We start from the raw sequence: 26,128 nt of genomic DNA, 5'->3' as shown, positions 1-26,128 counted from the left end.
ATTAGCTATTTCACTGTTGACTGTTTTAGCAGAAACAGCCAGATACTGGATACAGCTTCTTCAGGTAGGCAAGTAGAGATTAGTAGTTTAGGGAATTGAGGATGGCATCTGAGGTCTCAATGGTAGGGCATGAGTTCTAATCAGCCAGGTGAGTAGTGACCAAATGTCTTTGCCTGATGATGGGTGTTTAGTAGCTTATGTGAAATTAGTTCAGTTCCTACAGGCGTTATTTGTCATTTTTGCTGTTCTTCTCAGTAGAGAGGTCAAGAACTATGAATGGGCCCTATAAAAACTAAAATCACATCTCATCCCTTGAGGGCGTTCTCTCTAGGTTTAGTGTAGGAAACTTGCACTGCTCCTGTACCTGTTCTGTGAATGAAGGACTCCATGTTCCCTGGGCTGTCAGTCAGGAACCTTTCACCAGCACAAAGCTTAATAAAGCCTTTATTTAAAAGAGCTGAAAAGGTGAGGAAACCCATCTCTCCAGGGCTCCGTCACTAATCTTGCTGTCTATATTTTGTATTGTGATTGTGGGACACAGATTGTATTAGGGTGGCTCTGCCAGAGCCTATGGGCTCACAAGTCAGAAATGTTTTGTGCAGGAAAGTGGCTGTATAAACTCTTCTGTAATACAGCAACCAGAGATTGATGGTGCCAAAAGTGAGAGAGAGACATATAAACCTTGCCTTGCTGTATTTAATATCTAGGAACTGACAATGCAAAGAGAGAAGACCAAAGCTCTATAAACTCTACTTTATTACACCATCCATAGATGAACTGCATTGAGGGAATATAAACCCCATTATATTGCAGCATCCAGGGAGTAACACTGCCAAGGGAGAGAGAAAATGCTGTCTAATTTCTGTTTAAGATCATAAGTATCCAGGGACCAGTAATCCTGAAATGGAGAGAGACAGAGCTCCATAATCTCTGATGGATTTTAGCATCCAGGAACAATTGCCCTGGGACAGAGCGATGGAGCTCTGGATTACACCTTTCAAAGATTGATAGTGCAAAGACAGAGAGAGATCTTGCATGACCATGAGGCTATCCACAATAGGAATAGAAAGTGTGGATTGTATGTAATGAGACAGGCCATGGGAATTATTGCTGAGCTTTGAAGTTTCCAATGTGTGGCCTATGTTTCCAGGCTGTCAGGAATTCAAGGTGCAGTTCAGATTTATCTTTTCATTTAAAAAAAATCTTAGCTATGTGTTAGCACCAGTGCACAGTTCTGAATGAATTTCTGTCCTCTGATTAAATATTATAAATGATCCTGCTCTAACTGTTTGTTTGACATTAATCTTTTTTTCCCTTGTGATTTCAGCTAGAGAAATGACTCGAGGGAAGTTCCTGAACATCCTGGAGAAACCCAAGAAGTAGCTGCTGTTACTGGAATTCAGGCAAAAATATCCCTGTCTGGATCATCTCACCCCTCACTGCAGATCCAGCTGAACACTGTGATTTCCTAAAGAGAAGGATAAAGCTCTTGGCTCTAGAGCTACAGAAGCAAACCTCTCTACTGCTTCCACAGCTCTTCTCCTTACTGACGAGCAGCATTCCAGACACTGCTCACAATGATTGCCAGTAGTTCCATCAGCACTGAGAATTCATCCAACCTTTTCGGCACCTGATTGCCAGGAAAACTCAACCCTAGCATGCTGTGGCAAAGTTATGCAGCAGTCTTTCTATAAACCATTCAAAGCAGTACATCCCCAGTGGACTCACTCCGTTGCTCTCAGTGGCGGCATCTATTAAACCAGGGCCTTTGTGATGCTGGCCAGTACCTCTGGGTGATGCATTGACTCTTCCATGTGTCTCTCTTGCCTTAGGAACAGTGATTCCATGTGTGTAATTTCCATGCTGAAAGCACCATTGCAGTGCTGGTTATAAGCAGGGTTCTGGATGAAGACTGACAGTTCTAGGATTGGTTAGTCCTGGATCTGCACACTCGTACCCTGCTTACAAGGCAGGTGGAACTTGTTCTGTGTATTAAATTCATATTACTCACACCCTTCAGAGGAGGATGTCCTGCAGTCAAGCGAAGTCCTTCAATCCTGTCTGTACTATTCTGCTCTTCATTCCATAAATACTTGCATCAGGTGCTATGTGCACAGGGAGCTCCATCTCGATGCTAAACATTTGTGTGTTCTCTTGTTAAACCTAGACCAATGAACCACAGGCAGTGAATGAGAAAAGGTGGCTATTACTGTGTCATGAAAGAAAATATCCCTGTGGGAACTTCTGCCAGGACACAAACAGATCTATCAGCCCACTTTGCAAATCCAGCTCAGTGAGAGTCCGGCTGAGGTACTGGAGGAAGATACAGGGTTGAAGGGCAATAATGTTTTCAATTATAGAGAGCTTCAAGGTGGAGCGACTGTCTTGTTCACACCCCCTTGGGGATAATCTTCATAAACAGCATCTGCATGCTTACACTTGAAAATAGAATTCTGATGTTTTCCCACATTATTAGAAAACAGCAATTTCAGAACTTGCTTCACCCGCAAACGTAGAATGTGCACCCCATTAAGGGGAGAATTGTACGGTAAACTAGTATCCTCCTGTACAGATTGGGTCTCATTCATCTGGTACTGGAGTACTTTTTAGTGCCTTGAGGCCCATCTGGTACTGGAGTACCTTTTAGTGCCTTTCCTCTTTTAACATGCTGCTGTGTATCAGTCCTGTGTTTTCAGATTTTATTTTTCTCTATAAGGTTGACACAGCTCTTATTTCACTCTGTTTTCTTTTGCCCAGTAAAATTACATATTCTAGAGTTAACAAACTGGCCGTTCCTCGGGGCTAAAAAATAGTACTAAAGTGTTGGTCCAAGAGCAGTTTTCTCTCTTTGTTTAAACAGTTTCATACACATTTTAGCATGTGTGCCCTTTAAATTTAGTCATTCCCCAATTTGCAGTTGGCTGTGAGGTGTGAATTGAATCGGGGCTGTACTTGTACAACATCATATTAATGGACTGTCCTTGAAGCATTCTATTCTTCTGTCTTGGGGCGGACTCTGATTTTAGGCTCTGTGTGCATTAGTGAGGAGCAGATCTCTGCTTGGGAGCAGACTTTTGATTTTTTACTAAAAATTTTAAAGTCTTTCTATCTTCAGTCTGTGGGTGCCTCCATTTTGTCAACCGGAACTAGGCTAAATTGGGAAAGCTCCTCTTCACTAAGCTTGCACAATTAAGACCATGTTCTGCAAAGATTTACTCAAGTGCTTAACTTTGAGCATGTGAGCAGTCTGATTGAACTCAGTGGGGCCGTACTCGTATGCTTGTCTTTGGAGAATTGAGGCTTAACAAAGCAGCTGCATCTTTTGAAAGGACGGGTAATAGGATAGTAGGAGATGCAGAGAAGCTGAGAGTGGGGAGTCAGAGACAGGGAAGGGACTTGCTTAGTTGCTGGTCAGAATGGACATAGATGTAGCTTTGAAAGTATTAATATAACTTATATGTTTGTTGGACAATATTAACATTTGTATGTCTAGTTTGGATGTGTTCTGTATATATAGAATGTGTGGCCCAAAAGTGACTGTTGTGAATTTTGGTCCTTTGTTGCATGTTATGGAGGTCTGCCACTCCAATGCATGAGGTGTTTGGGAAGCTGAGAAGTATAGAGATAGACCCCGGAAGTTTGCCATGAATCTGCATGCCTATTTTATGATCTGGCTGGTAAAATATCTCAAACTTCAAATAGTTGGTACCATAGCATGTAAAAAATCCTTTCTTCTACCCTCACCCTGTGCAGCAGTGCTTATCTTCTAGCTACGGGCAGCATGTGTTAAATGCCTTAGATTCAAGATATTTATTGGTTGTGTACTTGTCGTGTATAGAGATAATCAGTGATTTTTTTTTATTGGTAGTATTTACATGTATTTTTGTGTGTTAGAAAGAAGATTGTAATCTGTCTGTCTGTTGCTCTGTGTTCTTATAATAAACAAGTGCAAAGCTTACAGAATGGTATGAGTTTCCTTGAAACGGCCCTGTGAAATGTGGAAGCTGTGACCAACCACCTAGGAAATGTTCCTTAGCAACAGATTCTCCACCATTAAAGTTTAATAGTAAGGCACTTTTCTGGATCCCACTGTATCAGTTTGTGACCAGCAGGCGTTACCTCCTCATTGGTAAATAAGTGGGAACAGCCAAAAAGAACTAAGAATTTTTAGCAGCCTTCACAAGCTCCGTTTCTTTCTGCTGTGATGTTCTTCCCAATTATGGGACAGTTACAGAGCAGCAGCAAATGTTCGCAACTGTGTGTGTGAGAGATTTTTATTTTATAATTAAAAATATCAAAAACAGTGAAGAAAAGGAAGAATAAAGGCAGAATTAGGAGGGAAAGGAAAATCAAAACTTGATTGCATTATCCCAGGGTTGTCATTACTTGATAGAGCATTGTCATGTGTCTTACCTTCCCCAGTACATTCAAATGTTAGTCTAAAATCCACAGAAATAAAGCTAATAAGTCTTCACATATGTACTGTGTCTTTTAAATGTCAATGTTTTATTAATCCCATTCTATTAGTCTTCTAGCCCTAGAATCATTCAACTTTCAACACGGAACCATCAGGTGCTGTGCTATTTGTGCAGCTGAAAGAAATACTTGTTCCGGAGAATCCATGGACTTCTATGAATTAGGTAAAAGAATAGAAAGAGCCAGAGTTAATGAGAGAGAGGAATTATGTGCCACTTCAAAGCTTATAATTTTGGAACAGTTCCACAACATACATGTATATAGCTCCTAGATTCCATCTCTCATTGCCAGTATTTTCCTTTATTACTACTTCATTCATGAGGGTCAGGGACTGTATGTTTATACCTGATTAATTAGATTAAAAAATTTCCTAATCTGTATCAATGTCTTAACCACCTCTTCTCAAAATGGGAGTATAATTTTAATGTAGGTATCTGCTCCAAGAAGGAGTTCTGTAGCTGTCATATGTTAGGCCTGTGCCATAAATAAGTTAGTTTGGTCAAAATGTCTCAATATTGGATCCCTTATTGGTTCTTCATCTGTCTGGAAAGGACAGCATTTCAGCAGAAGTTCAGTGGACATCCTCAGCAAATGGTACGGTGCCCAACACAGTTGGTCCCTCAGAAACTCAGTGGTCATAATCTTCTCAAGATGGGGCTATTAACAAATTGCCACAAATGGAGGGGGAAGTCTTCAATTTTGATCTAGAAGCAAGAGGCCCTCACTTCAGTGAACGATGCATTCCTTCACTCGTGGGAGGAGCTCCTCATAAACATTTGCAAAGCCACCCCACTATCCTACTTAAGACTCTCCTTTGGAATGGTGCCTACAAAAACTTAAGTTAGGCAACTGGTTTTGAAGAAAACACTGCCTGTCATGCTGACCAGCATTGTCTCACTGTTCCCTTGTGCATCTCTTGTCTCTGTCTGTCTGTATCCACATTGTCTCTTGTCTTCTACATCAACTGTAAGCTCTTGGGGGGTAGTATTCGAAAAATGCCTAGCACAATGGAGTTCTGATCCATGACTGGGACGCCTAGGTGCTACAACAGTACAAATAACTAGTATAATACATTGGATTCAGGCATTCCTGTCTTTCGCCTGCCGCCTCTTATTCTGAGTATCATTACTAAAATTAGACAGGACAAGGTTCAGGCAATGATAGTTTTGACTTGGATTAATCAGTTTTTATTCTCAGACCTCCTCTCCAAGAAGCTATCATAGGTTCATGATTAATCCGTCCATTTGGGATTCTGGCAGTATGAATACTGGGCTGTTAATAATCTTTCTGAATTTAAGTATTCCCTAGAGTTTTAAGAGAGCTTCTTGGAGAGAAGGGAGCATTCAACAGCAAGAATCTATACACGGGAATGGAGAAGATTCTTGCTTGTATTTTTCTAGTTCTATTACAATCTATGGTGTATTCAGAATGACCAGTTTGGGGCTATTTCAGACCGTCTGGGTTATCCTTGAGTTCTGTTAAGATCTGATTGACTGCCATCTCTGCTTACTATCTTCTAGATTTTTGAAGGGATTGATCCATATCTTTCCATCCATTTGAGATTCACCACCTTCTAGGGACTTGAAATTCGTACTTATGAAGCCAATGAGATTCTGGGAGAATACTCTTCACGCTATTGATTCTTGAAGATTTCATTCCTCTCCTATGTTGGCTTCCAAGTTCAATACTCTTCCAATATCATTAATAAATGCTACACAAACCCACATACTTTTTGAGGATTGTTACTGCTATTTAATCTGTCAAGAATTGGGATCCATGTTGATCATACTCAAAGGAGAAAGAGAGGTTACTTACCAGTACCTCTACTTCATGTAGATTGTCTGTTCCAATTCACATTTAACTACCTCTATCCTCTTCTTCTTTGCTAAGGATTCTGAAAAAGTGAAAGGAAGTGACAGAGGCTTGGAATTACTCTCATGAACATCCTTGGGGCTAAATATTAAGTGCCATAAGGGGCCAGTCATGTAGCTCCCATGGTTATTGCTTCCTAGAGAGTTCTGACTGGATGCTGTAGGATACGTAAGTATTCCAAGAATGACTGTCTACTTGAGTAAACTTTTTCGCTATTATTGGCCAATGGAGATCAATTACTCCTTGTTGTCCGGTTGGCAGAGAACTAGTGTGGAGTTCATTGTGCCCTTTGCAGCGTAGGCATGACCAAAGTTACCCACTTCCTGGAGTAACTGAAACAATAACAGTATAAATCTCAGCCCAGACTTCCTTCTTGAACGTGGATGTTCTTAGAGTTTCCCTCCACAATCTCCTCTGAACCCAAAGAGACGCATACACACCCCTTATATCATGATTGAGCTAATTGGATCTACTTGCCAGCATGATAGAACAGTAAGTATCCTGAATCTGAAATAGGGTGTTAGTGCTTGTACCTAGGGTAATTCAGCAGAAGAGTCCAGCTTTCCTTTAGAGGGTTAGAGTCTACCACCCTATCACAAAGTCCTACTGCCCATTGGCAGATGGACCCAAAACAAATCAAGGGCAAAGGTTTGTAGTAGAAACCTCTTTCTCAAGCACTTCCTGGATATTTGAGAAGCATTGTCCTTTGTCCATACAACACTTACTGACCTCTTCCTAAGCATGTGTGTAGGCTAAATTGTTGAAATGAGAAAACCCTTATAAATAGTTTGCGCCTTATAAATAGTTAATGAGAAGCTTGGGCTTTCCTTTGCTGTCCTAGAAATTTCTGTCCCTCTTCTGATGAACCGGTTAGTTACAAAGCTGGTTTAATAGCCACCAATCAGTTTTACTTCTTTCCCTTGGAGCTGGAACCATGAACCTTCACAATAACTTGTAGTGCACTCACTGAGTGAATGTACTACTATGGAAATCCTAGTCTTGAACATTTGTGGGCAGCCAAAAACTGCCATTTTCTGAATTTTATCCTTTTTAAAAAAATCCTGAAGAAATGTAAAATAGAAAAAGCTGGGTTTGATCCTGCAAACCCCTTTTTCACCTGAGTAGTCTCACTAATGCTTGAGGTTGTAGGGAGGACTTTGAATAATCTGTGATTTTTAGGAAATGTCACACACCAAACTTTCCATACTAGCCCCTATTTTACATTTTCTAGGCTCTCTCTGCAATGAAGAGAGTCAAAGACTAGAGGTGAAATCCTGGCCTCATTGACTTTAATGGCAAAACTTCCATTGAATTCAGAAGGGCCAGAATTTCACCCTACATTTTAAAAATGAAAGCTGAGATTAGCCTTGATATTTTAGATCTCAAAAAAACAAGGTGAGGGAAGGCATATGGCTGAGGTTTTCATGGACCCTAATGGCCTGGTCTGGGGCTTCGGGATCCTTTGAGATAAAAGGCACTTTAGAGATGTAAGGGTATTCTCACCTGTAGGTCACTGTGTGGGAGCCCACGCATGCATATACCTCAGTAACTTTTGTATTTCTTATAAATAAGGCTATGTTTATGTCACGGAGGTCATGGATCCATGACTTCCAGAGACCTCCGTGACATTCTCTGCTTCAGCCCCAGGGTCTGCGGGACGGGAGCTGGCAGCTAGTGGGGCCCTGGCAGGATTCCAGCGATGGGGGCCTCCTGCAAGGTTCCAGAGACAGGTGACAGACTCCTGAGGGGGCCCTCCTCATGGTTCCAGCGACAGGCGACAGCCTCATGTGGGGGAGGGAGAAGGAGACGCCTCAGGCGAGTGGCTGGGGGGGTCCTATTTTTCTCTTTGGGAAATATGGTCACCCTGCAGCTTCCAGCTGCCACAGGTAGAGGGGGAACTCCACAGCTCCCAGCCACCAGGAGGCCGGGGGAAACCATGGAGCTGCAGCAGCAGAATTCTCAGACAGGTCACGGCGTCCATGAATTTTTGTTTATTGCCCCTGACCTGTCCGTGGCTTTTACTAAAAATAACCATGACAAAATCTTAGCCTTACTTATAAACAAGTCTAATGCTAAAATGAACACAAATGAGGAAATTCAGAATCTAAGATTCCCATCGCAATATGAACCCAACCACTGCTTTCAATATATTAAAAAAAACACAACCTTTTAATAACATAACCCCACACTCTATATTCTTTGTCATGTGTGCAATATGACAAAGTTACATATATCTATTTGCCACTGGAATTCTTAGCAGGAAAGCTCTTTGCTTCATTATCCACCGAAACTACTGATTTTTAGACTTGACTTTGTTCATCACAACCCTCTGTGCAGAACAGCTGACCCCAGGCAGCTGAGTCTCACACAGAATGGGTGTCTCCTTGTTAAGTTTGTGTTGTTGACCTCCAACTTTCATGTTGACTCCTAGAACACAGATCACTAACCAGTGAAGTCTCATATATTCTCTGCCTGTCCCAGACAGCTTGGCAAGGGAAAAGAAGAGAGAGTCTGAAACACCTTATTAATCACCGATCAAGGAAGTGGGCAATATGAATGACCTCAGACCCTTTTTATTGACAAGATCTCTGCAGAGGAAGTACTTGACTGTGGATAGTGAATCAGGATCACTGTGGTAATTATGCAGTTATGTGTTAATGTGGGTTAATGTAATCTTAGTATTCTCCAATCTCCCCACCGCCAAACACACACATAGCACTATCTAATTGTCCAGGTGCATTATTGGGGTCTTACACCTTATTCTGAAGCATCAGGTATTTGCTACTTCTGAGGGCAGGGTTATTCTTGCTATTAATATTTATTTATATTGTAATGGACCCCAAGGTGTGGTAGGTGCTATGCAAACATTTAGAAGGTGGCACAGGAGGCAGCAAATAGAGCTAAAAACAGGCGAGTTTGTAAGAGGAATTTGGGGAAGGGATGTGTGGTGATATTTGGTAGGGTCTGGGAGCAAGCAGACTGTAGTTGCTGGATATAGAATCATAGAATCATAGAATTCAAGATCAGAAGGGACCATTATGATCATCTAGTCTGACCTCCTGCAAGATGCAGGCCACATAAGCCGATCCACCCACTCCTTAAGCAAGCGACCCCTGCCCCATGCTTCGGAGGAAGGCAAAAAACCTCCAGGGCCACTGCCAATCTACCCTGGAGGAAAATTCCTTCCCGACCCCAAATATGGCGGTCAGCTGAACCCCGAGCATGCGGGCCAGACTCTCCAGCCATACCCTCTGGAAAAAGGCTAACAATAACCTATCACTGACCCATTGTACTAATTACCAGTGTGGCACTTAATTGACCTATTGACTAAGCCCGTTATCCTATCATACCATCTCCTCCATAAACTTATCTAGCTTAATCTTAAAGTCATGGAGGTCCTTTGCCCCCACTGTTTCCTTCGGAAGGCTGTTCCAGAATTGCACTCCTCTGATGGTTAGAAACCTTCGTCTAATTTCAAGCCTAAATTTCCTGACTGACAATTTATATCCGTTTGTCCTCGTGTCCACATTAGCACTGAGCTGAAATAATTCCTCTCCTTCCCTGGTATTTATCCCTCTGATATATTTAAAGAGTGCAATCATATCTCCTCTTATCCTTCTTTTGGTTAAGGAAAACAAACCGAGCTCCTCAAGTCTCCTTTCATACGACAGGCTTTCCATTCCTCGGATCATTCTAGTGGCCCTTCTTTGTACCCGTTCCAGTTTGAATTCATCCTTCTTAAACATGGGAGACCAAAACTGAACACAATACTCCAAATGAGGTCTTACCAACGCCTTATATAACGGGACTAGCACCTCCTTATCTCTACTAGAAATACCTCGCCTAATGCATCCCAAGACTGCATTAGCTTTTTTAACGGCCACATCACATTGCCTACTCATAGTCATCCTACGATCAACTAGGACTCCTAGGTCCTTCTCCTCCTCTGTTACTTCCAACTGGTGCGTCCCCAGCTTATAACTAAAGTTCTTGTTAGTCATTCCTAAATGCATAACCTTACACTTCTCACTATTGAATTTCATCCTGTTACTAATACTCCAGTTTACAAGGTCATCCAAATTTCCCTGGAGGATATCCCGATCCTTTTCCGAATTTGCAATACCTCCCAGCTTGGTGTCATCCGCAAACTTTATCAGCCCACTCCTACTCTTGGTTCCCAGGTCAGCGATAAATAGATTGAATAAAATTGGACCCAAAACCGAACCTTGAGGAACTCCACTGGTAACCCCCCTCCAACCCGACAGTTCCCCCTTCAATACGACCCTCTGCAGTCTCCCCTTTAACCAGCTCCTTATCCACCTCTGGATTTTCATTTCGATCCCCATCTTTTCCAATTTAACCAGTAATTCCTCATGCGGTACAGTATCAAACGCCTTACTGAAATCAAGATATATTAGATCCACCGCATTTCCCTTGTCTAAAAAATCTGTTACTTTCTCAAAGAAGGAGATCAGGTTGGTTTGGCACGATCTACCTTTCGTAAAACCATGCTGTAATTTGTCCCAGTTGCCATCGGCCTCATGCTCCGTAACCACTCTCTCCTTTAAAATTTTTTCCATGACTTTGCATACTACAGATGTTAAACTAACAGGCCTGTAGTTACCCGGGTCACTTTTTTTCCCCTTCTTGAATATAGGAACTATATTAGCTAATCTCCAGTCAAACGGTACAACCCCCGAGTTTAGAGATTTATTAAAAATCATCGCTAACGGGCTTGCAATTTCACTCGCCAATTCCCTTAATATTCTAGGATGAAGATTATCCGGGCCCCCCGATTTACTTCCATTTAGCTGTTCAAGTTTGGCTTCTACCTCAGATACCGTAATGTCTACCCCCATATCTTCATTCCCATCAGTCCCTCTATCACTATTCCTTAGCCCTTCATTAGTCTCATTAAAGACCGAGGCAAAATATTCATTCAGATATTGTGCCATGCCAAGATTATCCCTAATCTCCACTCCGTTTAAAGTTTTAAGCGGTCCCACTTCTTCCTTCTTGGTTTTCTTCCTATTTATATGGCTAAAAAACCTTTTGCTATTGGTTTTAATCCCCTTCGCTAGGTCCATCTCCACCCGGCTCTTTGCCTTTCTCACTGCTTCCCTACACCCTCTGACCTCAATAAGGTAGGTTTCTTTGCTGATCCCTCCCATTTTCCAGTCCTTGTACGCTTTCTGTTTTTTCTTAATCACCCCTCTGAGACGCTTGCTCATCCAGCTCGGTCTAAAACTGCTACCTACGAGCCATTTTCCCTTTCTCGGGATACATGCCTCTGACAACTCCTGCAACTTCAACCTGAAGTAACCCCAGGCGTCATCTGCCTTTAGATCCCTAAATATGTTAGTCCAATCCACTTCCCTAACTAGTCGCCTTAATTTAGTAAAATTAGCCCTTTTGAAATCATATACCTTAGTCTCAGATGCAATTTTGATTATCCTCCCATTTATTTTGAAACGAATTAGCTCATGATCACTCGAGCCAAGGTTGTCCCCTACAACTATTTCCTCAACAAGGTCCTCGTTACTCACCAAAATCAGATCTAAAATGGCATCCCCCCTCGTCGGTTCAGCAACTACTTGATGAAGGAATTCATCAGCTATCACGTCTAGGAAAAGCTGAGCCCTATTATTATTACTAGCATTTGTTTCCCAATCTATATCCGGGAAGTTAGTCTCCCATGATCAAACAGTTCCTATTAGTATTTACCTCCTTAAAAACATTAAAGAGCTCTCTATCCATATCCAGGCTAGATCCCGGCGGTCTATAGCACACCCCAATCACTATCCCAGGGGAGGCTCTAGTAGTTTTCTTCCCCAATGTGACCATTGCCCAAACAGACTCCGTATTATCCATTGCATTGCTAGTTATTTCGTTACATTTCACCTCATTATTGATATACAATGCTACTCCCCCACCTTTACCTTTGCATCAGTCTTTCCTAAACAGCACATACCCTTCCATACCTGTACTCCAGTCATGGCTACCGTTCCACCATGTTTCGGTTATTCCTACGATATCCGGTTTCAATTCCCGGACCAGGAGCTCCAGTTCCTCCATTTTGTTACCTAAGCTTCTTGCATTGGTGAACAAACATCCTAATTTTTGCTGTTTGGCTCCTCTCACCCTTTTCACCCAACTTGGTAGGGACACAGTACTACCAGTATGACCTGTCGATCTAGTATCCGTCCCCCCCTCCTTCCTTACACCTAACCGTCCCCCTCTGGCTATATCTGTTGTTATCCTGTTGTTCTCACTCCCAATGTATAAGTTTGGCGTGGAGAGCACCTGGACCTCTCCCAACCGTCTCCCCCCAGTGTCTAGTTTAAAGCTCTTTTAATCAGATGAGCCAGCCTCCCTCCTAGAAGTCTACTTCCTTCCCTACTTAGGTGGAGCCCATCCCATGAGAACAGTTGTCTGTCCCCAAAAGCCTCCCAGTGCCCATACATCCCAAAGCCCTCCTTGTAACACCACTCCCTCAGCCAACTATTAATCGTCACGATCCTGTCACCCCTTTGGCGCCCTTCCCTAGGGACAGGTAGGATCCCACTGAAGATCACCTGAGCCTCAATTTCCTTGAGCGTCTTACCCAACCTGGCATAGTCTCCCTTGATCCTCTCTAGCGAGAATCTAGCCGTGTCATTCGTTCCTACATGAAGGATGATCAAAGGGTTCTTACCTGCTCCTCTTAGGATCCTTTTCAACCTCAGGTCCACATCCCGTATTTTAGCGCCCGGTAGACAGCACGCCCTTCTGTTCTCCGGATCAGCCCTGGTCACAGGCCTGTCCAACCTTCTCAGTATGGAATCCCCAATCATGTAGACCTGCCTTTGCCTGGGGACAGTGCGGTCCTCTAACCTATCCTCCATCCCCCCTGGTTGCAAGCTCCTTCCATTCCTATCATTCCTTGTGGTTCCCGTTAAGCCATCCTGTATCCTCCCTTGGCCCACACTTGGTGCTGCCTCCATAGACTCCTCCCCTCTTTCTATCGGACTAGCCGCTCTTCTCTTTTTCCTTGGCCTCCCACCGTCAGCTACCACCTGCTTTACCCCTTCCTCATTCTCCAGACCTTCAAACCTGTTCCTTAGCTCTATTTCTCCCTCACTGACTCTCCTTTTTCTCGGCCTGCTTCTCACGGTCACATGCTTCCACCGCCCATCTTCCTCATCCGGCGGTCTCCCCTCACTGGCCTTAGCCCCTGCTTCCCCCTGTACCCCTGGGCATTCCCCTTCGGTCACTGCTTGCCATTGCTCCATCAGCTGCTCAAACCCCCTTCTATGCTCTACCTGGGTTTCTACCTGCAGCTCTAGGCCTTGGATCTTTTCCTCCAGCAGCTCTATTAGGCGGCACTTCATGCATACATAATACTGTTCTGGGTCCCCCGCTAGAACCATGTACATACCGCAGGTGCTGCATGCTCTCATCCTCGGTGTATCCTCCGCTGCTTGGCTCATGGCTGCTGCTGTCTCAGCCTCGCTCGGCGTTCCTACCTGGGGAACTCGGGGGACACGGAGCCGCCCCCTTCCGCCTCCCCCTGTAAACTCCCACTCAAACTCCCCTGGGGTCTCTGGGCTGGAACCCAGAGTAGTACTTGGGCCTGGGTTCCCCTGCCAGCCACTGGGAAAGTGGCATAGGACCTCACCTTGGACCAAAAGGCTGTCTGGAACAGCATGCAGACAGCAGATCTAGTGGGACTTTGATACCCTGGAAGGGGAGGGCTGTACAGTGACCTGGCCAGAGGACTGAGTCATGAAGAGGGAGCACAGCGAGTCTTGCAGAGCAAAGGTAGGTGGTAGGGGGGAGGGCATGGTGTGAGCAACTACTAGAAGGGGAGTATCAGACCTGAAGGAGCTAATCCCCAGATGTGGGCACAAGGCGACGCCCCAGCAGAGAGTGAAGGTCATTACAGATAGCCAACAGATTTCTTCACCAAATAGTCATCAAACCACCAAAAGGTGATGCCATTTTAGATTTAGTATTGGTAAGTAGTGGGGACTTCATAGAAGAACTGTTGTAGAGGACAACCTTGGTTTGATGATGAGTTAATTCCGTTTAAATTAAATGGAAGGATAAACAAAAATAGTCTACAACTAGAGTCCTTGATTTCAAAAGAGAAACTTAAAAAAATTAAGGGAATTAGGGAAGTGGAATGGACTGAATCAAGGATCTTATTGTGGAGAAGACTTGTAATTAGTTTCTTCAACTTTGACTTAAAGTATCTGAAGCTTGCACCTCAAGAATATAAGAACGGCCATACTGGGTCAGAGCAAAGGTCCATCTAGTCCAGTATCCTGTCTTCCAACAGTGTCTAATGCCACGTGCCCCAGAGGGAATGAACAGAACAGGTAATCATCAAGTGATCCATCCCCTATTGCCTATTCACAGCTTCTGGCAACAGGAAAAGATTTATAGGGAAGGATTGCAGACCAAACTGAATGAACAAGCATCTCAGACAGGTTGGTAAGAGAAAGAAGAAGCCTACAAGGAATGGAAGAAGGGATGGAAGCAAAGAAAGCTACCTCTTGGAGATCAGAAAGTCAAACGGAATTGAACCTAGCAAAGAAAATTAAAATAGTAAAAGGTTCTGTAGCCATACAAGGAGAAAGAAAACAAGGAAAAAACTGGAGCCACTAAATACTGAGGATGGGGTGGAAATTAAAGATAATCTAGGTGTGGCCCAATACCTAAATGAATACTTTGCTTCAGTTTTTATTATGGGTAATGAGGAGCATGGGGGCAGTGGCAGAGTGGCTAATATGAACAAGGATATGGAAGTAAAAATTACCACATCTGAGGTGAAAGCCAAACTCAAACAGCTTAATGGGACCAAATTGGGGGGCCTGCTAATCTCCATCCAAGAATATTAAAGGAACTGGCATGTGAAACTGTAATATAAATAACAAGGATTTTAATGAATACGTAAACTATGGGGTTATACCCTTTGACTGGAGGATTGCAAATACAGTATCTATATTTAAGAAGGGCGGGGAGAGTGATCTGGGAAACTACAGGCCTGTTAGTTTTACCTCAATTTTATGTAAAGTCTTAGAACAAATTTTGAAAGAGAGAGTAGTTAAGGCTATGGAAGTAAATAGTAATTGGGATAAAATACAAGATGGTTTCACAAAAGGTCAGTCGTGCCAGACTAACTAACCTCCCTTTGAGAAGATAACTGATTTTCTAGACAAAGGAAATGAAGTAGATATAATCTACCTGGAGTTCAGTAAAGCATCACATAGATTTCCACATGGGAAATTATTAGTTAAATTGGAGAAGATGGGAATTAATATGAGGATCAAAAGGCCGGTAAGGAAGTGGTTAAAGGGGAGATTACAACAGGTCATGCTGAAAGGTGAACTGTCAGACTGGAGGGAGGTTACTAGTGGAGTTCCTCAAATAAGATTCGTCCCAAGACCAATCCTTAACATTTTCATTCATGACCTTGATACAAAAAGAGGGTGTGCACTAATAAAATTTGCAGATGACACAAAGTTTGGAGGTATTGCCAATACAGAGGAGGACCGGAATATCATACAAGATTGGATGACCTCGAAAGCTGGAGTAATAGAAATGGGATGAAATTTAATAGTGCAAAGTGAAACATCATGCACTTAAGGATTAATAACAAGAATTTTTTCTATAAGCTGTGGAAGTATCAGTTGGAAGTAGCAGAGGAGAAGAAAGGCCTAGGTATATTGGTTGATCAGAGGATGACTATGAGCTGCCAATGTGATGTGACCATGAAAAAGGCTAATGCAATCCTAGGCTGCATCAGGCAAGGTATTGTCATTAGAGACAGGGAAGTGTTATTGCCATTATACAAGGCACTGGTGAGACCTCATCTAGAATACTCTGTGCACCCTTGGTCTCCTTTGTTTCAGAAAGATTAATTCAAACTGGAACAGGTACAGAAAAGGGATAATAGAATGATAATAGGAATGGAGAACCTGCCTTACTAGAGGAGACTTAAGGAGTTTTGCTTGTTTATCCTAACAAAGGCTAAGGGGGGATATGATTGCTCTCTATAAATAGATCAGAGGGTTAAACACCATGGAGGGAGAGGAGTTAAGTTAAAGGCCAATGTTGGCACAAGAACAAATGGATATAAACCGGCCATCAACATGTTTAGGCTTGAAATATTAGGCAAAGGTTTCTAACCATTAGAGGAGTAAAGCTCTGAAGCAGCCATCCAAGAGGAGTAATGGGGACACAAAACCTAACTTGTTTTAAGACTGATCTTGATAAGTTTATAGAGAGGATGGTATTAAGAGATTATCTACAATGACTTTTATGTACCATCCATGACTGCTATTAGCAAATATCTCCAACAGCTAGAGATAGGACACTAGATGGAGAGGACTCTTGAGTTACTACAGAGAATCCTTTCCCAGGTGTCTGGTTGGTGGGTCTTGCCCACATGTTTAGGGTCTAACTGATGGCCATATTTTGGGTCGGGAAGGAATTTCCCCCCAGGTCAGATTGGTAGAGACCCTGTGGGGTTTTCACCTTCCCCTGCAGCATGGGACAAGAGTCACTTGCTGGCTTGACCTAGACTAATAGTGGATTCTCTGTCATTTGAAGTCTTTAAACCATGATTTGAGGACTTCAATTACTCAGCCAGAGGTTATGGATCTATTACAGGAGAGGGTGGGTGAGAGTCTGTGGCATGCGATGTGCAGGAGGTCAGACTAGAGATGATCATGATGGTCCATTCTGGCCTTAAAGTCTATCAGTCTATGAGAGAGTCCCTGCTCCAAAGAGCTCACAGTCTAAACAAAGTGAGGAGCAGAGCGATACAAGATACCAGTGAAGTGAACAGGGTCAGGATGGATATTTGGTTTGTTAGGTCCATTGTGTTTCTATTTGTTTTCCCCTCCCTATATAAACTATCTCCAGCTGCCCCTCTAACTAGCCATTACTAATTTTTATTTATTTATAATTATATATAAACTAATTGCAATCGCCATTCTAGCTAATCATCTGCTCCTGCCAATTTACCACCGCTTTCCACCCTGCCTCCCTACTCCCCAAATTCCCTCCCCCTACCGTAAAATGAGTGGATTAAACCAGTGGTCTGATCAGGTACAACTTGGCTTGATTTTTCAGAAGTGCTGAGTACCCTACAAGTCACATTGAAGTCAATGGGAGCTGCAGGTGCTGAGCATCTTTAATAGAGCTGATTGAAATATTTTTGATGCAACGGTTTCTGTTGAAAAATACCATTTGTGAAAAATTGAAATATTTTGTGGAGACACGTCAGTTTTGATGACAGTTTTGTCAGGAAGGTTTCTCAGGTCAAAACCAGAGAGAGAGGGAGGCTCTGTTCTGCTTGATTTGGAGCAGGGACCTGAATCTCTGTCTCCCACACCTCTCCCCCCACCCCCTTATGACAGGGTCTTGTTTTTGTTTGGCATTGTACAGAAAACAAATTTTGAAATGTTTCACAAAAATGATTTTTTGTTTTCTGGCCAGCCTTAATCGTTAAAAACCAGGCCATAAGTCCCTATGTAAATTCACTGGAAATGACAGGGTCTTGTTTAGGAATTACCTTTCTACATGCTTCTTCTGAGTTTGAATATTGATGTCAGACCATGGTTCTCTGTCTCACTGGAGAAATGCAGCTGCTTGGCTCTATTGGCAGACCCTGTTTCAACCATTGTCCTGCATTTCCTTTTAGGTGCAGTATGATCAGACAGAGGGAAAGCCCCAAAGGGGAAACTTTGTGGTTATTTAAGCCAAAATCTATTCAGCTTCCTCGTTTTGTCAGAATTCACTGTTGCCCCCTCCTCACCTCCAAAACCAAGGTAACGCAAAACAGTCTCTGCTCTTGATGAGCTAAAAGCAACTGCTTGTTTTCAGATCCTTGTGTTCTGAGGAGATTATTGCACAAATACATGAGGGAGCAGACAGCAGGAGAGAGGGGCGAGAAGGGAGAAGGCAAGCTGATGATTGGGATAGGGCAAGATGGAAGGTAGATTGATGGCTGAGCAGTGGAGAAGGAGGAGGGCAGGCTGGGGACAGTCTTTTTCCCCAGCAACACTTAGTTGATGCCAGTCATTCTGGCCTCTTCCCTTCGGTCCCTGTTCTTCAGTAGACTGGCCCCGAATGCTGGGCTGCTTTCTGACTGCTCATCCACTTCCCCTTTCTAGTGTAACTGCCAGAGAGGCAGCTCCTGTTGCTGTTTGTGGCACAAGGAGTGCTGGCTGTCGTTTGTTAGGAGAATTCCCCCAAGTCAGACCTGGGGTAAGAGCCATGTGAAGCGGAAGACAATTAGGGGCTTATTAGTGTCCTGGGGAGACGTGTAACTTGTGTTGCTGGGACTTACCAAAACAGCGAGAGTCTTACCGGCAAGCTCCAGCCGAGAAAAGACTGAGGGATTGTCTCACCTAATTATGGGGAATGGGCCTCTTTGTGTTTGTGATTCGGTACGGTTGTCCGATCGCTTATCTCTGGCTGCTGGCTCAGGCCTAGCTGGAAGTGTGCTAATTAGAAGAGAAATGGACGTAGTGATCCTGTCAGCTCTCGTTACCGGCGTGGACAAAGCCGAATATTATTCTGAGGCAGTGTTTTGTGAGTGTCCCTCTTCCAGATCTCATTAGGGGAAAGGCTGGTGGATAGGGAGGGGATCCTACCACATGGGCTGGCTAATGGAGCACAGTCACCGTTACTGTGCTAATTAACGGGCTCAAGCAAATGCTTCTCCAACCAGCAGTCCCAGTATCTGCACCTGGTGCATCCAAAATCCCAACCGCCTCCCTGGATGAGCAAAGAAAGCACTGTGTGTGTGACAGAAAGGGGTCTAACTTATTGGACAAACCTATCAGACTGTCAAAGGGGCAGGGGAATGGTTAAAACAGTCAGCTTAGAGACCGTACCGACAGAGTACTGCAGAGCTAGCTGGCTGCACTCCAGTGACCCCACAGTAAATGAAGCATGTCTGCTTACACCCAACACACCCTACAGAGGTGTGAAATGGACATGTGAGTGGAGAGAATCTCGGGAATAAACACGAAGGATGTAAAGCTGGGATCAAGACATCCTAACCCCCAGCAGGTGAACAGCCATCAGTATCCTCATGGAGACCTATGCAGCAAGGACTGTGACACCTGGGAAAACTCACAGCAGGTAACATGGAGGTGACTGGGACAATCCCAGACAGAGCAGGCATCAGGCTATTTGAGGTCTGAGATGAGGAGGGAGACAAAAGTACATTTGAGCAGGCTCCCCTTGCCCAAGGGAAATAGTTCCATCTGTGAGACTTCTAGGTGAAGGAAGCTGAGACCAATAACCACCCACAAATTCACTTAGTCAAGACAGGTAGAGAGGGTGCCGCAGGAGGAGCCATAGGAAGCATTGAAAGGATGTTCAGCTACTGTGTGTCATTTGCTTAAAAGCACTAGTTACAATTAAAAATTGAGAGAATGGAGAGGTAGAAGATAGGCATATATCTACTCTATGGAATCCCACAAGCTCAGTGCATCCGCATTCTGTTGTCTAACTGGCATAGAGATGGAGGTGGTACTACAGACTGCAGTTACGTGGGTAAGCATGAAACCAGAAAGACCTGTATAGCTGTGGAGGCCTGCCCAAGAGAATGGAGGAGTTTGTCGTGTCTCAGGTGAATGAGGAGGGGGTTGCATCAGCAACAGAAAAGGACAGTGGGTGTTGAGAGGGAAAGTGGTGGTGAAAATTTTAATTTACTGTTGGAATAATTTTTATCAGTGCAGTTCTTAACTTTATAAAGCAGCATGAGTAACCACTACAAGGAATTGCTGGTTGATGTTGGTTCCCCACCTCCCTATTCTTTTGAAACAATAAAACCTGTATGTGGATGTGATGGTTTTTTAAACTATGGATCTATCCAACTGCCAAATTAATTCAGTGTCATCACCATAGCAGACTAGAGGGGATGATATGTCTTGTCTGTCTGTCCTAGAATTTTAAAAGTTGATTTCTCTGTTTCAGCTGTGTTTTGCACCTGTTTCAACCATTTTTGTTCTGATGGAGGCTCCAGGGCCTTGCATTTTCTGGTTAGAATGTATCTGGCTTGGGGAAGTAATTTTTCCTTCTATTTATTATTGCAGAGGATGGTGGGAATATGCTCCACTGTTCCAAGCACTGTCACCTCCCTAACAGGCCTGCAAAGTCATGTGGTCTATAGTCTGCCATTTCTCTAGGGCAGGAGTGGGCAAACTTCTTGGGCCGAGGGCCACATCTGGGTGGGGAAATAGTATGCAGGACTGGGGCAGGGGGTTGGGGTGCAGGAGGAAGTGCGGGATGTGGGAGGGGGGGTGCGGTGTGCAGGAAGGGACTCAGGGCAAGGGATTGGGGCAGAGGAGGGGTGCAGGGTATATGAGGGGGCTCAGGGAAGGGGGTTGGGGTGCAGGAGGGGTGCGGAGTGCAAGAGGGGTCTCAGGGCGGGGTGAAGACTGGGAGGGGTCTCAGGGCAGGGGTTGGGGTGCGGGGTGCAGCAGGGGCTCAGGGCAGGGGGTTGGGGTATGGAGGGTGCATCAGGGAGCTCAGGACGGGGTTGGGGTGCAAGAGGGGTGCAGACTGCAGGAGGGGGCTCAGGCAGGGGGTTGGGGTGCGGCAGGGGGCTCAGGACAGGCAGTTGGGGTGCAGGAGGGGTGTGAGATGCAGGTAGGGGGCTTAGGACAGAGAGTTGTGGGGCGGGGTGCAGGCAGGATTCAGGCTCCAGCCCGGCACCGCTTACCTAAAGCGGCTCCAGGGTGGCAGTGGTGCTCACCAGGGCAAGGGCAGGCTCCCTAAATGCCTTCCCTGGCCCCATGCCATGCCGCTCCAGGAAGCGCTGCGACCCCTGGGGGAGGGGGAGCAGAGGGCTCTGTGTGCACTGCCCTTGCCGCACCTCCAGGTACCTCCCTCGAAGCTCCCATTGGCCGCAGTTCCCCATTCCCGGCCAATGGGAGCTGTGCGGGGGAGGGGGGCCTGGAGGCAAGGGCAACGCACACAGAGCCCTCTGTCCCCCCACCCGGGGGCCGCTACTGAGAGCAGCGCGGGGCCCATGGCGTCATGGGCGGCAATCCTGTGGGCCGGATCCAAAGCCCTGAGGGGCCAGATCTGGCCTGCGGGCTGTAGTTTGCCCACCCCTGATATAGTCCAGAGGTTTGGGCAGGAAAGGCTGGAGCAGGATAGAGGCAAAATGGAGGTTTTTCCAGGGCCTTTTATATTCTTCTGCCATGTGGAGGGAAACCCATTGTTTTAAACAAAAACCTCAGCACAGCTAGTGGAAAATTACAGGTGACAAGACAGTGTTTGGAATCACATGGGCAAGTCACATGTCCATGCATGAAGGTTTGGACACAATAGAAGCTATTACCTATACCCCAAACAGCATGTTTGCAGGACAGTCCATTCAGTGTAGATGGGTGTCTCCCATGGTCCATTGTCAGTCAAGTGTTTCTTGATGAGCCACTTAATTTGAATAGTCCTGTTATTCATAACGTCAGATACAAAAATGATACATGCATACAGATAGCATAATCATAACCAGCAAATCATAACTTCATAGACAATCTTGCATGCCACATTTTGTACAAGATTTGTTGCATATATAACAGTGGTTGCAACTATATAGTCATATTTTAATCAGATAACATCACATCCTGTTAGATCAGCTTTCAGATTAACTGAGAAAGGAGGGGAAGTGCATCATGTTTGAGATTCAGATGCTGTCCGAGCCCACTTTCTAAACTGTGGTTGAGGCTTCTGATACAGCTGTCAGCTCTGTGGTTATTCTATGCTGATCCTCCTAGTTGATGAACTCCAGTTTGCCATGGGAGGCTCTGACCAAAGTAGAGGACTTCCTGTGTGTGAGTCCCAATTTGTTAATGAAAGGACATAGGATATCTTGAAGAATGTAAAAGTCTCTTGGGCAACACTCAGGTCTCGGTCTCTGCATGCCTTTAGTTAGAACAGGGGTTCTCAAACTGGGGGTTGGGACCCCTCAGGGGGTCACGAGGTTATTACATGGGGGCGGGGTCGTAAGCTGTCAACCTCCACTCCAAACCCCACTTTGCCTCCAGCATTTATGATGGTGTTAAATATATAAAAAGTGTTTTTAATTTATAAGGGGGGGTCGCACTCAGAGGCTTGCTACGTGAAAGGGGTCACCAGTAAAAAAGTTTGAGACCCACTGAGTTAGAAGCACATCCACTTCCTTTGGGATCCAAAGCTCTTCCCAACTTCCAGGGGACCAGGAGTCTAGCCAAAGCCTCTCTTCTTTCAGGCAGAAGTCCAAACATTCCTGCCAACTGTCTGTCCATGCTTCATTGGGAGCTCATCTGCTGCAGATAGTTTGATGGGACACTCAAGAATTTCCATCTAGTGTCTTGTCTCAGAGCCATGGTGAGATTCTCCACCCAGATTGAAGTCTCTCAGACTTGATTGTTCAGGATACTAGATCAAGAGGGTCCTGCTGAGAACAAAAAGACACTACTGGAGAGAGAGAAACCTTCAACCAGGGAAACTTGCCTAGTGAACATGCAATGCTATTATATAGGGCTGTCTGCACCCCTTTACACAGCATTGCTTCCTAAGTTTGACCCCCTAGATCGGATGAGTCGTATAGCCAAGTTAATATGAAGTCACTTTTAACTAACACTGCTCAAGCCCACATCCTTCAGGGTCAGTACTGCTTGTTAACTTCCCAAGAGAGAGGATCCTTATGGGCAATTCTTGAAGGAGGAAAAATGGTTATTTTGACTTTCTGAGATGATTGCCAATACAGATCAGCACAACCCACCTGGTTTCCCAGCTTCTTCAAAGTCTTAGGTTAAGGATTCCTAAATCAATGACAGGAACGAAAAGCTGTTGGGATCGCAGTTGGGACCCACTTTCATGCCCAGAAAAACCAGAAATGGAGTGAGTAGCTCTAGCACACAACACTTGCTAGAAGTTTCCAGGGGTGTTGAGCCATGTAGGCAATCCTCCCAAAGGAATACGGTTGCTACGTATAACTGTTTTTCTCAGTCTCTCTCAAATTCCTCATGTGATGAGGTGTGATAGTACTTGCTGTCGGAGCCATAAAAAGTCACAGTGCTCTACAACAGCGGTCCCCAACCTTTTTGGCACCAGGGACCGGTTTCATAGAAAAAAAAATTTCCGCGGACCTGTGGGATGGTTTTGGGACGATTCAAGCGCATTACATTTATTTTTGTACTTTTATTTCTATTATTATTGTAATATATAATGAAATAATTATACAACTGACCATAATGCAGAATTAGTGGGAGCCCTGCCCCCTATCTGACTCCCCCCACTTCCTGCCCCCCTGACTGCCCGCCCCCCTCAGAATCCCCAACCCATCCTGCTCCCTCACCATACCCCAGAGACCCCCGCCACCCTGGGACCCCCACCCCTGCTCCCTGTCCCCTGACTGCCCCAACCCCTATCCCCACTGAGTCCTGACAGACCCCGCCCGAACACCCACAATCCAACCCCCCCCAGTCCCTGCCCCCTGACCGCCCCCCCAACCTCCGCCCCCTCTCTGTGCCCTGACTGTCCCCAGGACTCCCTGCCCCTTAGCCAACCCCCCTGGTCCCAGCCTCTTACCCCCGGCTCCCTCCTCACCCGGAGCCTCAGCGCCTCGCCTGACAGCTGCAGCGTGTCTCCGCCGGGGCCTGAGGTCCGTCCCGCTCAGAGCCGCATGGTGAGGGGGCGGGGCTGGGAGCTCCACACCGAGCGGAGGCAGCTGAGCTCAGCCCGGAGCTCGCAGCCCCGCCCCCTCACCACGCGGCTCTGAGCGGGGCGGGGCTCAGGGGCCCCGCCGGAGACATGCCGCTTGATGTGCTAGGGGTCGGTTCGTGGCCCAGTTCCTAACAGGCCGCGGACCGGTATCGGTCCGCGGCCTGGGGGTTGGGGACCCCTGCTCTACAACACAATAAGTTGCAAAACTTCAGATTTCCAAATACAGAAAAGAAAAGGGTGATCAGATATCTTACATTTTGCTTTCAAACCCTCTCTTGCAAAGAAAGATTCTCCCTGGCAAACAGGCCCCTTATAGAGACCAGTAAACCTCCAGAATATTTTAAAGGCAGAATGTAATTTCTTCATATTGTGTGGGGTGCCTAGTGCAAAAGGGTCTGATGGTTTCATACATTTCTCATTTAGATTTTTTTGTATTAATCTATTAGTTACTAGTGGAGCAGCTTAGGTAAGGGGTGGCTGTTTAGTTTTAAGGCAGGAGAGCTTTTGGAAGGAGATCCTTTTGATATTTTTATTATTTATTATGTATTTGTGTTACAGGCTCCATTGTGCTAGGCTTTGCGTAAACACATGGTAAGATGTCCTGAAGAACTTATGATCACAGAATCATAGAAGGGCTGGAAGGGACTTCAAGAAATCATCCACTCCATCACCCTGTGCTGAGGCAGGATTAAGGATACCTAGACCATCCCTGACATACATTTGCCTAAACTGTTCTTAAAAACCTCCAGTGATCTAAATAGACAAGGTAGAAAAAGGGAGGAGGGAAAACCGAGTCACAGGGAGGTGAAGTGACTTGTCAAAGGTTACCCAGCAGGCCAGTGGCAGAGCAGGAATAGAACCAGGTCTCTGAGTCCCATTTCAGAGCCCTTATCACCGTGCTGACTCATTCTCAGCTTGAATATCTGTGGCTTTTTATACAGATATAAGCATCTAGAGACTGATAGGTATACGAGATTTAAATAAAAATAAATCACAGCGTAATACCTGATGTTTTAATCTTTTTTTTTAAATGCCCATAAGAACTACCGGTATTTAGAGAATTAAATTTTTAAAATTCACCTTAATGCATTGTTAAAAGCTGGGAGTTTAAATACAAAAATCAGCAAACTAAAAATGAAGGTTTCCCAAAGCCGCATTGCACAAACTATAGCCATGCTTATTAAGAGCTAGGTATTCTTATTTATTATTAAGGTGCTTCTAACAGCAGTCATTTCAACTACTCTCAATGTGTGGGAAGCTTATGGCCTCATACTCCCTGCTTTGCACCTTGTGCAGTCATTTACACCTGTGCAAAGTGGGCATAAAGTACAGCACTACCTTTCTGACTTGGTAGCATTTCACACTCGCTCTGCACAGGTGCGAGCGGTGACACAAGGCAGGGGAATTCATCTCCTGGACATTCTGAAATGTTTTAACTATACACCTCTACCCCGATATAATGCTGTCCTCGGGAGCCAAAAAATCTTACCGCATTATATCGAACTTGCTTTGACCCACCGGAGCACACAGCCCCACCCCTCCAGAGCACTGCTTTACCATGTTATATCCGAATTTGTGTTATATCGGGTCGTGTTATAGTGGGGTAGAAGTGTAGCGTGTTTAAAATCTTGACCCCACTGCTGCAATGATGATAGCGGGCCAAATCCTGTGAACCTTCACAGAAAATATTATTGCATTAACAATCTCAACACCCCAAAGAGTTAAGTACCATGCAGCCCTAGTGTGAGTGTTTCTCCCATTCACTGCAGTAGGAGTTCCAGCTGCTTTTGCAAGGGCTGAATTGGATCCAGTTAAATATTTACTTACCTCAATTCATGTTTATTAGCTCAGCGTAGGTATAAGTATTAGTATTATTAATTAGCGAGAGTCTTAGGGTGGGACAGGACTATGGCAAAAGAATGAGACACAGGTGGGAATAAGGGAAGCAGGAAAAAGGGGACTGAGGAAACTGATAATGAAACAATGTAATTTGGAAGAAAGCAAGGGATGGACAAGAAGGTGGGGAAAATGTGCAGGAAAGAATGGGAGGAAAAGAGAT

The 26,128-nt window shown here is 44.8% G+C and overlaps 1 protein-coding gene across 1 annotated transcript in view; it reads left to right on the top strand.

The window, feature by feature from the left end:
* LIN52 (lin-52 DREAM MuvB core complex component) overlaps positions 1–3,958 on the top strand; it is a 74,770-nt gene extending 70,812 nt beyond the window's left edge. The window contains exon 6 of the mRNA XM_039533815.1: positions 1,328–3,958. Coding sequence (XP_039389749.1) covers positions 1,328–1,383 — 56 coding nt within the window. The 3' untranslated portion in view covers positions 1,384–3,958. The remainder of the gene's footprint in view (positions 1–1,327) is intronic.
* The last annotated feature ends 22,170 nt before the right edge of the window (positions 3,959–26,128 follow it).

Source organism: Mauremys reevesii, linkage group 4 (assembly GCF_016161935.1).
Source record: "Mauremys reevesii isolate NIE-2019 linkage group 4, ASM1616193v1, whole genome shotgun sequence".
NCBI classification, from domain to species: domain Eukaryota; kingdom Metazoa; phylum Chordata; order Testudines; family Geoemydidae; genus Mauremys; species Mauremys reevesii.
Note: the sequence above shows the minus strand (reverse complement) of the source record. Positions and strands in the feature narration are given on the sequence as shown.